This window comes from Pimephales promelas, chromosome 9, assembly GCF_988280905.1.
Source record: "Pimephales promelas chromosome 9, fPimPro1.hap1.1, whole genome shotgun sequence".
Lineage (NCBI taxonomy): Eukaryota > Metazoa > Chordata > Actinopteri > Cypriniformes > Leuciscidae > Pimephales > Pimephales promelas.
In genome coordinates, this window is record NC_142777.1 from 35,979,440 (window position 1) to 35,994,895 (window position 15,456).

The 15,456-nt window shown below is 36.3% G+C and overlaps 1 protein-coding gene across 1 annotated transcript; it reads left to right on the forward strand.

The window, feature by feature from the left end:
- Positions 1-1,057: 1,057 nt before the first annotated feature.
- Positions 1,058-14,369, forward strand: etf1a (eukaryotic translation termination factor 1a). Its single transcript, XM_039662962.2, has 11 exons — positions 1,058-1,191; positions 1,536-1,629; positions 6,245-6,420; positions 8,435-8,574; positions 8,654-8,792; positions 10,395-10,585; positions 10,854-10,983; positions 12,304-12,477; positions 13,322-13,386; positions 13,530-13,677; positions 13,795-14,369. The coding sequence occupies exons 2-11, from the start codon at positions 1,544-1,546 to the stop codon at positions 13,875-13,877; spliced, it is 1,332 nt and encodes a 443-aa protein (XP_039518896.1). The 5' UTR covers positions 1,058-1,191; positions 1,536-1,543; the 3' UTR covers positions 13,878-14,369.
- The last annotated feature ends 1,087 nt before the right edge of the window (positions 14,370-15,456 follow it).

Consider the following 15,456-nt stretch of genomic DNA (forward strand, 5'->3'; position numbering starts at 1 on the left):
ACACACTTTACACATAGCCTACACGTGGAGAAATGACACCCCCTTCAACGTCCTACGAGTAAAATAAGCAAATTAAAAAGAAGTTAATACATGACTTTTTTCACTAGGTTTCTGGGTAGTTGAATGTTATTGCCCACTTTAGTGAAACAAATAGGATATGTCATTAAAATGACTAGAAAAATCGTAAAGGAAGAGTGGTACTGTTCATTTTAAAGTAGGCTACCATATTGGCATAATTATGTTTACATACAATATTGCCAAACATAAAATAAACGATGACAAGTAAAGGTAGAATTAGAGTAAGGATCCAATTATTATTATTATGTTATTATAATATATAACAATTATAAATGCTTTATTATTATTGGACACTTTATTCAAAGCATGTTTTATATAGGCTACGTTGGAGTAGAATAACATGGCTATGTATCATGCTATGATTTATTTTAAATGGCAAAAAAACATCCATTTCCAATCCACTCCTTCTCATTCATGTTATTAATATGGTATTAAACATAGTACATGTATTCACAATCATCATTAATGTCATTACATATTATGTGTATGCTATGCTAGTACACAGGCTAACTAAAACTGATTATAACGTAGTTCAAACAGCATTTATCGCATAGCACGATTTTGTAGGAATTGTAAACAGGCGCTAAAGAGAGTCTAATAAAAGTAGTTTAAGCCAATGGGATCGCTTGGGGTCCTAATGGAGGACCCCACTCGTCACCACAACTCTTAGCCAATTAAAACGAAGAAACGCTGTTTCTACCCGTAGAAATAGAATAAGAGGCTAGAATGGAATATTAATAATAAAGTGGCTGGTATTTAGAGCGGCCCGTATATATATATAATGGAAGAATCGATATTATTTTTTTCATGAAAGAATTGTTTTAACTTCCTGTTTACACAAAACATTTACTATTTGAACGTTGCTCAATGGAGGTTTTGTCATAGATATCTATGGGTTTCGCTCTCTGGGCCACCGAGCGCCCCCTGCAGGAAACAAATGGTACGTCTCATTTAGAATAATTTGGGGTCCAGTGGTTTCTATGCTTCTATGCAGGTAACCAGGAAGTGAACCACTGAAGCTCCTCCTCCCACGTGTATCCGCAGGAACCGGCGGCGGCGTGACGCGTGTGGAACAGACAGACCGACCGACCGAAACCGGAGGGAGAGAGTCAGGTATTTTTAATGATCAAATATCTAACATGGAGCTTTATATGTGTGTTGAAATAGGATTTTGAGTACTTTGACGGTGTACTTCGACGTTTACCGTATTTAAGTCGGACTCAAATGTTACTTCAAACAATAGAATATCGTTACACGTCCGGAAATCAGAGTAAAACCATGGTACTTTGTTGTAGTTTTTGTTGGTGCGTCCTTAGAGAGGGTCGAAGTCACCGATCATCAGGCGCTCGTGTGGACGCACTCATCCGGGCAGGACACACAGACGCACGCGCGCGCGCACACACTCACACACACGGGTCAGTCCCGGTTTTAACGGGAGTTTCTTTCCGCTGTTGCAGGACCGAAGATGGCAGATGATCCGAACGCGGCGGACAGAAATGTGGAGATCTGGAAGATCAAGAAACTCATCAAGAGTCTGGAAGCGGCGAGAGGGTGAGCGAGTTCGCGTAGAAGTGTGTGTTTGACCGTGTTTTGGAGAGAAACAGGATAATTATGTGTCTTAAATGTGTGTTAGTTCGGTGGTTTACATCTGGACTGGCAACTGAAAGGCTGAAGATTCAAAACACCACATATAATTCATTATCTGTGCCACTGCCACCACATGAATGCATCACACACACTTCACACAGTAGTCAACACTTGAAGTGGATCAAAACCTTTCAACAAAGTTTTACATGAATTTTGATCGAAACTTTGATTAACTTTTTTGATCAACTTCAAATATTGCCTACTGTGTGTGTATAACGTTATAAATTCGTTTACATGGGTGAACAAAAAGTTTTGGTGAATAGAAAACGGTTCTATTTTAAATAAATTCTGTTATTTTTTTTAACCTTAAAAGTATATTAAAACAGAAATTATATATATAGAATATTAATTTTGAATTGGAATACTTTTTCACATTACTATTTGTTTTTATTTTATTTTTTGATCAAATGCAGGGTTAATGAGCATAAGAGACTACTTTCAAACTTTAAAAATAGTAAATTAGTAATATTAATTACTTGGCACTGGTATATATGTTATTCATGTCTAAAGTACAAATGCTGCTGCAGAACAACACACACACACACACACACACACGTGTTTACTTATCTAAATAGGGACGTTCCATAGACGTAATGGTTTTTATACAGTATATATTCTCACCTTACTCTAACCTTTCCCCTAAACCTTCCCGTCTCACACAACTTTCTGCATTTTAAATTTATTTTTATACCATTTTTATAAATGATGTCCCTAAAGGGAGGATTGGTCATTTTTGGGTACAAATTTGTCCCCAAAGTATAGTTAGGAAAGGTACACACACAGAGAGAGATAGTTTTGGGGTTTTTTTATAAGGAAGAAGCCCCAATTGAACTATCTCTCTCTGTCTCTCTCTGTGTGTGTGTGTACATTTACTAATACCAATCCCTAACATTTAAGTATGAGCAATAATGTTGATTCCTGCCATAGTAAAAGCGCTAATGACAAGTTCCTCGAGCTGCATGTCCGGGCGGCTCTGTCTGATTTGATCTGTGTGCGCTTATGTTTTTAATCTCAGTGAGTTTAAACCAGGTGTGTTTAGTTAGGACCTTCTAATAACCATAATTACTCATTAAACAGTGCACTCATTATAAGTTCATATAGGAGACTTATTCAAGGCCACAAGTGTTATTGTTCATGATCAGCCTGTGCTGGATTTGATCCTGCAACCGACCCTTCTGTCAGCCATGAGTTTTATAATCGAATTGGAAAGGAAGGAAATGTGTGTTTTCTACACTTCATTCACCTGTCGTTTGTTAGGATGGAGGTTATGCATGTGAGCTTTGTATCAAGCTTGTGTATATTGGTCTATTTGAAGAACCAATACATGTGTTACAGAGCGTGTAAATGCGTCATTGGCATGACCGTTTGGCACTCATGCTTTCATTTTGACAGGTAGTTGAGCTTCACAACAACACAGACCTTCATTCAAGGGTAAATTCCCTGTGTGTGTGCAGGATGGTAGTAATTCATGCTCTCATGCACAAATGAATTGTCGAATCCCACATCAGAACCTGAAACTCTTTGCTTTCCATGCGTGAGTGCCGCTGACCTTCATGCCACGTGTGTGTGTGTAAATAAACCAAACTGTGTTTTGACCCTGATACCACCTCAGATGTATGTTTGAAGTCGGTCTCAGTTTTAGCAGAGTGTGTGTTTGCGTAAGAGAACTCTAGAAATGCCACTTTTGTCAGATGACAATACTGAGGCCTTCGACCTCTTTGTGTCTCTGACACTCTTTGGCTCACAAAAGCTGATGCATAACATATAGAGAAGGCAATCCCAGAATGCATTGTTATGGAAAAAGCCATCCAAGATGGCAAACAAACTGAAAAATGTTACAATTAATAGAGAAATGTAATGATTTAAACCCCATGTTTCTGTTGAATCTCAGTACTTCAGTAAAAGTACAAATAACCAGATAAATATTTACTTTAGTAAAAGTAGAAGTAACACAATGACAACCATACCTAAGTAAAAAGTAGCTGATTTTAAATGTACTTTAAGTATTAAAAGTAGAAGTACTTGCATAACAATTGATTCTCTTAATGACTATTTTCTAATGATTAATAAAACATTTAATTCTAACTCGTTCCACCTAATACTCCTATAATGATGTTCAATAATGATGGAAAAAAAAATGTCACCATTTCTAAAACAAGCTTGCAATTAGGCAATATAAACCATGCTTATCCTTACTATATGTTAATAACTATGTTTGGCAGTAAACACGATTAATTTATGGTGTAATTCTGAGCCTCTTGGCTTGCCATGATCCTAACCAAGCGTATATTACACACGGTGTGTTTCCTATGCATGTAAAAACAAATTTTCGCGTATAAATTGCACGATAAACACACTGCGTGCGGGACGCATTTAGTTTATGTATCTATGGCAACCAAACGTCACTGGTGAGACAAACGTGCAACGAACGGATGGTCAGATTACGTTTTGGCAGGGGAAAAACTGATCAGAAAAAGTAACAGAAGTTGTAGAAATGGAGTAGAAACTATAATAATTGCTGCAAAATGTAAAGTATGCACTATTTATTCTACTTAAGTAAAGTAAAAATATGTGAAAAATGTACTTAAGTAAAGTAAAAAAAAGTATTTGTACTTTGTTACATTCCACCACTGGATATGTACAATTGTGATTCATGTCATACTGTTTTCATGAGAGCAAAGTGAATAACAAAAGTCATACAGTTAACAGAAAACTACATTTAAGATTAATGCAAGACAAAATTCTGAAATGCATTCATATTTTATTTTATACAACCTAATTCTGTAGCATTCAATCTGTCACTTGTGTTTAGTATGAGAGTTTATTACCGGCGTCAGGCGTCTGAAATATTCAAATTGAGTCTTTTGTGTTAATGTATATTAAATATTGCTGACTATAGAGCTGGTAAGTTTATGTTTATGTTTATTATTTTGATCCCCATTAGCTGCTACATTAAGCAGCAGCTATTCTTCCTGGGGTCACAACATTTTAACAAAAAACTTAACATCAAAGCTGTACAACAATAAAGACAGATACAGAAGTGCACACAACATCATAAATCATCAAACACACACACACACACACACACACACACTAAACATAACATCAGAATACAAGCTCTTAAATATGCAAAATATTACCACTCTCTGGGTACAACACAAAATATGAAAATCACATTTCAATTATTATAGCTCATTGTCCAGTCATTATTAATTATACAATTACTCCAAAGTAAATAAATACAGTCTCAATCTTTTGGAAAAACTAACATTGTGACTCTCTGAGACCAAAAAAAATGGGAGAATAAGTCCCGCCCCTTCTGCTAACCCTGCTGGACCTCTAGGTTGAAAAAGCGTCAATGCAAGTGAATGAGAGAAAAGAATTATTTTCTAATCCCGTTTGAATTGTGCAATGAATGTGACATATGTTGTCTGTGAATTTTTTATATAATGTTTCGTGTAAAGAGTGCTACAATTAAGCGGGTAGAATTTTCATACGGTTAGACTTTGTGTGAGAACACTTTGTGGACTACAACTCTTTCGACGTGTTTGATGTACATCAGCCCCACTAGCACACGGATCCCGCTAAACATGCCTGTGTCTTTGGTGCACTTCACCGCCTTCTTTCAGGGAGAGGACAAACTAGTTGAGCGTGGTGAAAACCGTGATTTGTGGAGGGAAAATGTGTTATGCGGCGACGTCTCGCATGCGACGTGTAGTCTTTCTCGTTATGTCTATTCCACAACTGCTAGCCAAAGAATCATACAATATACTGTCAAACTTGTTACATGAGAAATTATATAAAAAATTTACCGACAACATATGTCACATTCATGGCACAATTCAAACGGGATCAGAAAATAATTCTTTTCTCTCATTCACTTGCATTGACGCTTTTTCAACCTAGAGGTCCTCTTGGAGTTTTACGGATGGGCGGGACTTACCAGCTCTATGTAGTGATCCCAATCAGCCACTTATAAGATGCTGCCTGCGCCTGTAACTGTCCTGTTGGCGGGCTTATTTATTTAATTTGTTCCCTATCACAAATTTTAGTAATCATCATAATTTAAAAGCTTAAACAACCGTTTTCAAATTGGACATTGTGTGACCATTGAAACATGTTTAAACCACTTAGCAGGCTGATGTTTTGTGATTTGGAACACAACTTCTAGCTATAATTATTTTGTGAAATACAGATTTGGTATAAAATCAATGTTTTGGTCAGTACATTGCTGTACAGTTAAATTAAACTTGTATAGCTTTTCCACTTTCATTATTTAAAGCTGCTTTCACTTCTGCAATAAACTGCTGAGTGTCTTTATTTATTCCAAAGCATTCATGAAGTTTAAAAAGGGCATTAAACGGGTTAAAATGCTGCATCTTTCTTTATGAGTAAAGCTCTGGCCTGCTCACTAATTAAGACACTGTTCTCTCCGTAAATGATTGTATTGGCCGTGATATGTCAGTTTGTTGGTTGTTTCGAGCTGAATGACATGGCTGTTTGTGTTTCTCTCTGTCAGTAATGGGACCAGCATGATCTCGCTCATCATTCCTCCTAAAGATCAGATCTCCAGGGTGTCCAAGATGTTGGCGGATGAGTTCGGGACAGCGTCAAACATCAAGAGTCGAGTGAACCGACTGTCAGTGTTGGGAGCCATTACCTCAGTCCAGCAGAGACTCAAACTCTACAACAAAGGTGTGTGTGTGTACGTGTTTCTCTATCTTAAACCTGAAGGCACACAGACTCACTGTGGGGACCTAAATTAAAGGGTTAGTTCACCCACCCAAAAATGAAAATGATGTCATTAATGACTTATTTTAGGTTTAGTCCGAGAGTTTTCTATCCCTCCGTTGAAAATGTATGTACGGTATACTGTCATTGTCCAGAAAGGAAATAAAGACATCATCAAAGTAGTCCATGTGACATCAGTGGGTTAGTTACAATGTTTTGAAGCATCGAAAATACATTTCGGTCCAAAAATATTGAAAACTACGACTATCCTTTAATCACGTCAGCAGTGTCACTGAATGCGGATCCACAACAGAACCGGAAGACAATACAATGCTGAATAAGTCGGAGTTTCGTTATTTTTGGACCCGAAATGTATTTTCGATGCTTCAAAACATTGTAACTAACCCACTGATGTCACATGGACTACTTTGATGATGTCTTTATTTCCTTTCTGGACAAGGACAGTATACCGTACATACATTTCCAATGGATGGACAGAAAACTCTAATCTAAAATATCTTAAACTGTGTACTGAATATGAACTGAGGTTTTGATGTTCTTGGACATGAGGGAGAACATTTTTGGGTGAACTAACCACTTTAACCATGGGTGCACAAGCTTATATAAATCATACAGAATGAGTTTTTTTTTTTTGAAAATGTGAAAATGCAGTTAGTTTTGTGTAAAGGGACAGAATACACAGTTTAGACAGTATAAAAACCCATTATATCTGGAATCTGCAGAGTCTCCACAGATGGTGAACGTGTGTTTGAGAGATAGAGAGTGTGTTCGTTTTAATCACAATCAAACACCTGCGTTTTTAAAGGACATTTGAGACAAAAGCCTGTGTTGTTCAGACCGCTCATTAATCGCTGAGAGAGTTATTGAGTCATGAGAACAGGTTTGATAGACTCAATTTGTGTATGAAACCCTAACAGTGTGCTTTGTAAAGCTCCGTTCACACCGCCAGCGGTTTTGTCGCTGTGTGTCGCTAGTCTCTGTACTGTGATGTCGCTTGTGGGCGTTTGTAGTGCTGTTGGTCTAATGTTATTGGTAGACTGCAAGTCTGGCCATATCTATACAAAAGACCATCACAAGTGATATATACAACTATATAATTTTAATTTGACTGGGAAAAAATAATTGGAATGGATAATTTAAAATGACTTTTAATGCTAAAAAGAAACTGTATGCTGTTGGGAGAATGTTTTTATATTACCACAGCAGTGTTCAGTGGATTAAATCATAGAGGGTGAGTAAATACTGACAGAATTTTCATTTTTTGGGTGAACTAACCCTCATGAATAATCAATTCAGCCATTATTTTTTGTTAATGTTCATGTTGGCGTTATGAAATCTTGCCGGTTAGAGAAGCACTGAATTTTTTTTTGTCCGAAAATATTCAGGCAGAAATTAAACGGGATGAAAAACAAATTCTAGAGGAGCAATTTTGCTTAATAAATATATTTTCTTTATACATTTTTACATACTTTTTACTTAAATCTGTCAAGTGCAGCTACCGTTTAAAACAAATTTGAGTAGAAATATAATTATATAATTAAGAAGTTGTAATAAAGACTTAATTGCGTACAATTAAAATGTTTATATACAATTCAGTTTTTTGTTTAGAGTTGATTGTTAAATACACTTTTATTTTCAGCCAAGTGAAAACTTAATTTGCGGTTTCAGTGTTTTGGAAAAAAATATATATTTCCAATAGTTCACAGTAGTTTAATGTCAGACCCCAATGGAGAGTAATATTAAATTTGAGAAAAATACATCAATTCATGTTTTTTTTTTTTTTTTTTTTTTAATTTATCTCAAATTCTGGTTCACCCAGAAATAAAATGGGTTGTGAACGCCATTTCATGCAAATTTTGTTCATCAACCACACCCAGTGTCAGACAACATAACACGCACGACATCTTCATCCGGTACTGATGGTTTCGGTGTGTTTGGTGCCTCTTGTCTCCTGCAGTGCCCCATAATGGTCTGGTGGTGTACTGCGGCACTATAGTGACGGATGAAGGCAAAGAGAAGAAAGTGAACATCGACTTTGAGCCGTTCAAACCCATCAACACCTCCCTGTACCTCTGCGACAACAAGTTCCACACGGAGGTGAAGGCCCGATCCAAATGAAGCGTTTCCTGAAGCTCGTTGTAGAGGAGATGCTGTATAATCTTCTGTGTTTCTCTAGGCTCTGACGGCGTTATTGTCGGATGACAGTAAGTTTGGGTTCATAGTCATTGATGGAAGTGGAGCTCTGTTCGGCACTCTGCAGGGAAACACCAGAGACGTGCTGCACAAGTTTACTGTGGACCTTCCTAAAAAACACGGTAATCATGCCTGGACACTTAAAGGAGTAGTTCACTAACATTGAGCTCATTTTTTTTGAACATTTGGAGTGCTGTCAGTACAGACAAAAACGACAAAAATCAGTGTTTCCTACACAGTGTTATCGTCTTTTTAACATTCGCACCCTGTTGACTTCAATGGGGCAACCTGCTTTTAGCCTCTTAACATCCTTGATTTGTCATTACGAGTGCACAGCCATGTGAGTGGTGTTATTAAGAGTGACCACGGTCAATCTGACTACAGTAGATGTGAAAGATATTAATAAAAAATGATGTTAATTCAGCCAGCTCACTAGGGTTGGGTATCGGTTGGGTTTTATCCGATACCAGTACCTACTCGGTATATAAACGGTTCTTGAAACGGTACTTTAGAAAACGAAACCGCACTCACTTTGTCAAAATAATAATACCCCTTTATTTACACGGCCAAACTGGACACAATATTAACTTACAATATAAATTCAAGTAACATATGGTAATAATAAATAAACCAATATAAAATAAAAGTTCATATTTACATAATATTATATCAAACAATGTAATTATACTGGAGATTAATAGAGATTACTACCAGGGTAATATAATATCAACATGGCTACAGGTTCCCATGTTTTGTCTGCTTTAACTAGTCATGTAAGTTATCTTGTCATTTACTAGTTAAGCTCTTAGCCAGTTTGTTGTTTCGTTCCCACTGCGTCTTATACGCAGCTTTGAGTAAACATATGAAAGCGAACGTCTCTGTGTAACCCATGTTCTCTGAATAGGGAACGAGACGCTGCGTTCGCTGCCAAACATCTCGCGCTGCTGACAAGTTTCCTTTTTCGGCAGAGAACTCTGAGGAGCAGATGATGCGCGCGCTAATATAATACGACGATGTGAGCGATTTTATATCCATAGACCATCGTTCTGAACTTCTGACGCGTAATTTTACACGTGAAATGCAGCCAAACCTTGCAGCGTTTTGTCTTCAGCATCTTCATTAATCTCCTCGCTATCAGCAGACGTTCCGGGAGTCTCCCGCATATTGATAACGGCTCCCGGATGATCGCAAATTAGTTCAAATCTCCCGGAATCTAAAGCGAGTGTGACAGATCAGACAGTGCTTCAACAAACCGTACAGTGCGCGCACGTCGGAGAGGGAGACAGCGAGAGACTGTGTGTGCGCCTCATTCCAAAGACTCAGGTATCGAAATCAGGCACCGAAATTTTCATTCTTATTCGGTCTGGTTACTACCGTTTACGTCAGAACCGGTTCTGTTTGCTTCCTATTTTCAGTCGAAGCCCACAGTAGTCGATTGTCGATCTCATGCGCGCGATCATTAGTGAATATCATCTCAAACCTCCTCCTTCATATCATATCTCAAACCTCCTTCGTATCTTTCACATCTACTGTAGTCAGATTGACCGTGGTTAAGATTCACTCTTAATAGCACCACTCACATGGCTGTGCACTCGTAATGACAAATTTAGGATGTTAAGAGGCTAAAAGCAGGTTTGGTAAAACGTGAGGGTGATTAAATAATGGCTGAACTGTCCCTTTAAATGATGTGTGTATGAACATATATATATTCCACTGTGTCTCAGGGAGAGGAGGTCAGTCCGCGCTGCGTTTCGCTCGGTTAAGAATGGAGAAGAGACACAATTACGTGAGGAAAGTGGCAGAGACGGCCGTGCAGCTCTTTGTGTCCAACGATAAGGTCAACGTGGCCGGAATGGTTCTGGCCGGATCCGCTGACTTCAAAACCGAGCTCAGCCAATCGGACATGTTCGACCCGGTAAGAAGAAAGTGTGTTGGTTGCCTTTTGTTGACTCTGATTTGTTGAATAAAAGTCCTTGTAGAAACTGTATAATGGCTTTATTTTCAAATTCAGAATACTGCATACTTAAAACATAGTATGCGAATGGAAATGACATTATATTGCAGACAAAATAAGAGTATTAAGCTGTTTTGTATGTAGTTTATTAGTGGATTTGAGCAAATTGCAGGGTTTTTGTGATTGGCTGTGTCTCTGACGTCAGTTGGTTGTCTATGATTGGTTGCAGAGGTTGCAAGCCAAAGTGTTGAAGCTGGTCGACATCTCTTACGGAGGAGAAAACGGCTTCAATCAGGCCATTGAGCTCTCCGCTGAAGTCCTGTCCAACGTCAAGTTCATACAGGAGAAAAAGTTGATAGGTAAATATCGATTCTCACAGATTCAATCCTGTATCAGATGAATGAAGTCTGTAACAAGACCACAGTCTAGTTCAACTGTAGTTTTGCATGTGCAAACATCCATGGGTCTTTAAAGTTTTACATTAAGTTGATAACATTTAAGGCCATTAAAAAGTCTTAAATTTTTTAAATGGAATAATAAAAGTCTAAATTATCCTTTCAAAAGGTCTCAAATTTGAGAATCGTGATACAGCCTAATGTGAATATTAAGGGTTGGGTAACTATTAATCGCGATTAATCGCATTTGAAATAAAAGTTTGTTGTGTGTGTAGTGTGTATAATTAATTTGTATTTATAAATACCCACACATGCATGTATATATTTAAGAAAAATGTGTTATTAATATATTTGTATTTATATATATATATATATATATATATACACACACACACACAAAGTATATAAATATATATATATATAAATATATACATCCATGTGTGGGTATTTATATATAAATTAATTATACACACATATATTATGTAAACACAAACTTTTATTTTGGATGCGATTAATCGTTGCCCATCCCTGGTGAATATTAAACTTCATGAGGTGATGATTGAATGTGTTAAATGTGAGCACTGCTAGTATCAAAGTCAAAACCCGTCATTTCAAAATAAGAGTCCTGGGGTATTTTGTAACACAATAAATGAGTTGGCGATTAATTCAATGTAAACTCGCTTCTTTCTGAGCTGCTCTTCACAGGAAGGAAAGACTAAGAACATTATTATTATTCATAACACATTTATTATTCAAATTTGACTAGTTACTTTAAAGATATTATCATATTATCAGCAAAATTACATATTGATTGACCTAATTTGTTTGGATTGATATGTTAGTAAATAAGCAGATTCCAATTATACGTTATAAGATTTTGAATTAAGCATTTTTTCAGTATTTTTAACCTGACAATTATATTCGTGTCTGTTTATTTAATAACAAATCGAAGATGCAGGATGATTTATTTTTTTAAATTTGTGTCAGTTTGTTTTTATTACTTTAGTTAGTAGTCTATTTTTTAAAATAAAACTTCATCTATTTTTTCATCTTATGATGGTTTTCATCATTTTTTTTCTATTAACAAAAATGTTCAACTAGTTTAGTTAATAAGATCCCTGGTTCTTCACAGATCTTCTCATTTCTCTCTGGCAAATTCGACTCTTCTGCTACCCTGTTTTCTTGTATGATAAAGTTTATGAAAAATTAAAGGAAATGTTTCACAAGTGTGTTACCCATAGTGTATCTGAAAGCGTTGACTGTGGCGTTGTCTGTCTGTCTCAGGGCGATACTTCGACGAGATCAGTCAGGACACAGGGAAGTATTGTTTTGGCGTGGACGACACACTGAAGGCGCTGGAAATGGGAGCCGTTGAGATTCTCATTGTCTATGAAAATTTAGAGACTATGAGATACGTGCTGAGATTGCATGGCGCAGAGGTCACCGACTCAGAGAACGGTACATGAACACACATGGGATTGATCGAGAATCTTACACACACGTTTATTCTCACATCTAACACAGTCTCAGATTCAAGATGTTTCCTGTTCCTGTCAGTCAGCACGTGTAGAGCAGTTCAAATAACTGTCATTAAACCACCTCAGGAATTATAATATTGACACATACATTCCTGTTATCTGATTGGTCAGTCCAGTCTTCCAGTGATGATGTAACGGTTATATGTGACTATATCGCTGTTATTTAAATATCATTGAGATACTCTGATAGTTTTTAAATAATAAAATTACCTTAGTTTTTTTATATATATACCGTATATATATATTTTCCCATTTTTTTCAATGTTTAAATAGATTTTATTTGTTTATTTCAGTTTTACTTTAATTTAAGTTAACAATTAAAATGTAAGTGAAATTGCTGATTTTTTAAAAAAAAAAAATCTTTTTTTTTACAATAAGGTTTCATTTGTTTATATGAGTTAACTATACAATTTATCATGAACTGATAATGAAAAACACATTTAAAGCATTTATTAATCTTAATGTTAATTTCAGTATTTACTAATACATTATTAAGACACAAATTAACAATGAGCAAGTACAATGTGTATTACGTTGACGATAAATACTGTAACAAATGTATTGCTTATTGTTAACATTAACTAATGTTACCTAATCAGACCTTATTGTAAAAAACTATATGCACTGTTTCCTCTTGTCCCGTATAACTCTGTGTGTGTTCAGTGTAAACATGAGTTTTAAACTTGCATTCAGTGTTTGTTTATGGCAGGTTGTGTCAAGCAGAAGTGTTTTCTGTAACGTCTCCTCACTGTTGTGTGTTTCAGATGAGAAAGTCATTTATTTGACCCCTGAACAAGAGAAGGACAAGTCTCACTTCATAGACAAAGAGGTGTGTGTGTGAGAGGTCGTGATTAACCACCCTGACACTGTTACACAGTTGATAGCCCTGGTCATGTCTAACAGTGTATTGATGATGTTTGCTGTGCCACTGATCACTTGTTTGCTTTGTGTGTGTGTGTGTGTGTGGTTCAGACGGGTCAGGAACACGAGCTCATCGAGGTCATGCCTCTGCTGGAGTGGTTCGCCAACAGCTATAAGAAGTTCGGAGCCACTCTGGAGATCGTGACTGATAAGAGTCAGGAGGGGTCGCAGTTCGTCAAGGGTTTCGGAGGAATCGGAGGTGACGCTAAATCTGGCTTCATTTCATTTGTTTCTGTTTTTTGGTGATATTCATCGTGTGTTGATGTAGAATCATATTCCTGTTAGTTTTTTGTTAACAAAATGTGTTCTCTCTCAGGTATTTTGCGGTACCGAGTGGATTTCGTGGGGTTGGATTACCAGGGAGAAGAAGATGAGATTTTTGACTTGGATGACTACTAGGTAGTCGAGACCAAGTTAGAGAGAAATAAGTGCAGATTTGAGGAATTCTAGAAAGAAAAATATCTCTTTCTTACCGAGAACCTGTGCGCTCAATACTAAAAAAAAAAAAACAGACAGTTTCAGAAGAGAAGTGTGTCGCCTGTCAATCAAGTGAACGACAGAGCCATTCATGAGTAATTCATGAAGCCCCGCCTTAGAGCATTCTGATTGGACAGGACTCATTTTGTTTATTCTTCCCATTTGAATTAAATTGGTAAAAATATCGTTCAGACTGTTTGGACTCATTTTGAAATGTTTCTTTTTCTTTTTATCCTCTGTTTTCTGTTCTCCCCCCTCATCTTTTTCCACCCTAAATCCACCACTAGTTCTCTTTTGAGTTTTTTTTTATTGGCAATTGCTGCTGCTGTATTTTATGACAGTGTGGTATTTTTTACATGGGTTTATGTAAGGAATGGGGGAGAAACAAAATAAATTTGAAAATGCTGAAACTTCTCTGTGTGTCCCGTTTTACTTTATAAGTGCTCTGTCCGTATATGCAATTATTCTCTAAAATCTCACCTTGTGCTTCTAGATTATATGTTTTATGATTAATGGAAAAATTTGAATATTTTTTTCTGTCCCAGACTATAAGAACACTATTGCAAAGACTTTTCTCAATATTATCTTTATTATTACATCAGCTAAGAAATACCATGACTACTGGCAGTTGACCAGTATGGATCATTACAGCCTGTGTTGATGCTGCTATTTATATGAATGTTGCTGTGGGCTGATTGTAATAGCAATACATGGGCCTGGCACTAGTAGCATAGAAGAGAAGTGGGGGGAGAAAAAAAATAAATTATTAAAATTAATTTCTTTTCCTTTTTTTATTTCAAGAAATAAATATAAATGTTTTTAAAAATTAGAATTATTAAAAGAAATTTGATTAAATAAGTAATACAGTGTTAATAAAAAAACAATTGAAATTATTTTTTTCCAAATAATATTTTATGCCTTTTTTTTACAGTATGAATTGAGTTTTTATAAGTGAATTGTTTAGCTGCCTTTTAAATTTTATGTGATTTATTTATTTATTTTTATTCTAAATGAATTCTGAAAATCCAGTAAATCAGGCTGTGTGGTTCTCAGTGTTTTCTTTTTTCTGTCTGCTCAGTGTGTGCAATTCCACAAACCTGGGAGACATTCTGCTGTAGATAAGCAGTAGATTTGTTTAGAAAGGAAAGTTTAAAAGATTAAAAAGTAATAATAAGGAGAATCAATGAATTATGAATAATTTACTACCATTGTGAGAGTAACAAGTAATTAAAAAAAGGAATTATAGTCTGATCACATGTGTTTAAAAATGTAATATAATCCAATTACAAGTATGCATGGAATCGGATTATAATCAGTCAGTTAAACTACCCAGCCAGCGAGGCAGAATTGAAATTGATAGTATAAATGAACTTGGCAATACTGATAGATATAAAGAGGTCTGTGGGTTGATTTGTTTGTTTGTTTTTCTCACTTTCTCTCTACTGATGAGGGAAAGACCCAACAACAGAAGTAGCCAATCATCTTAAAGCGTGCTTCACCA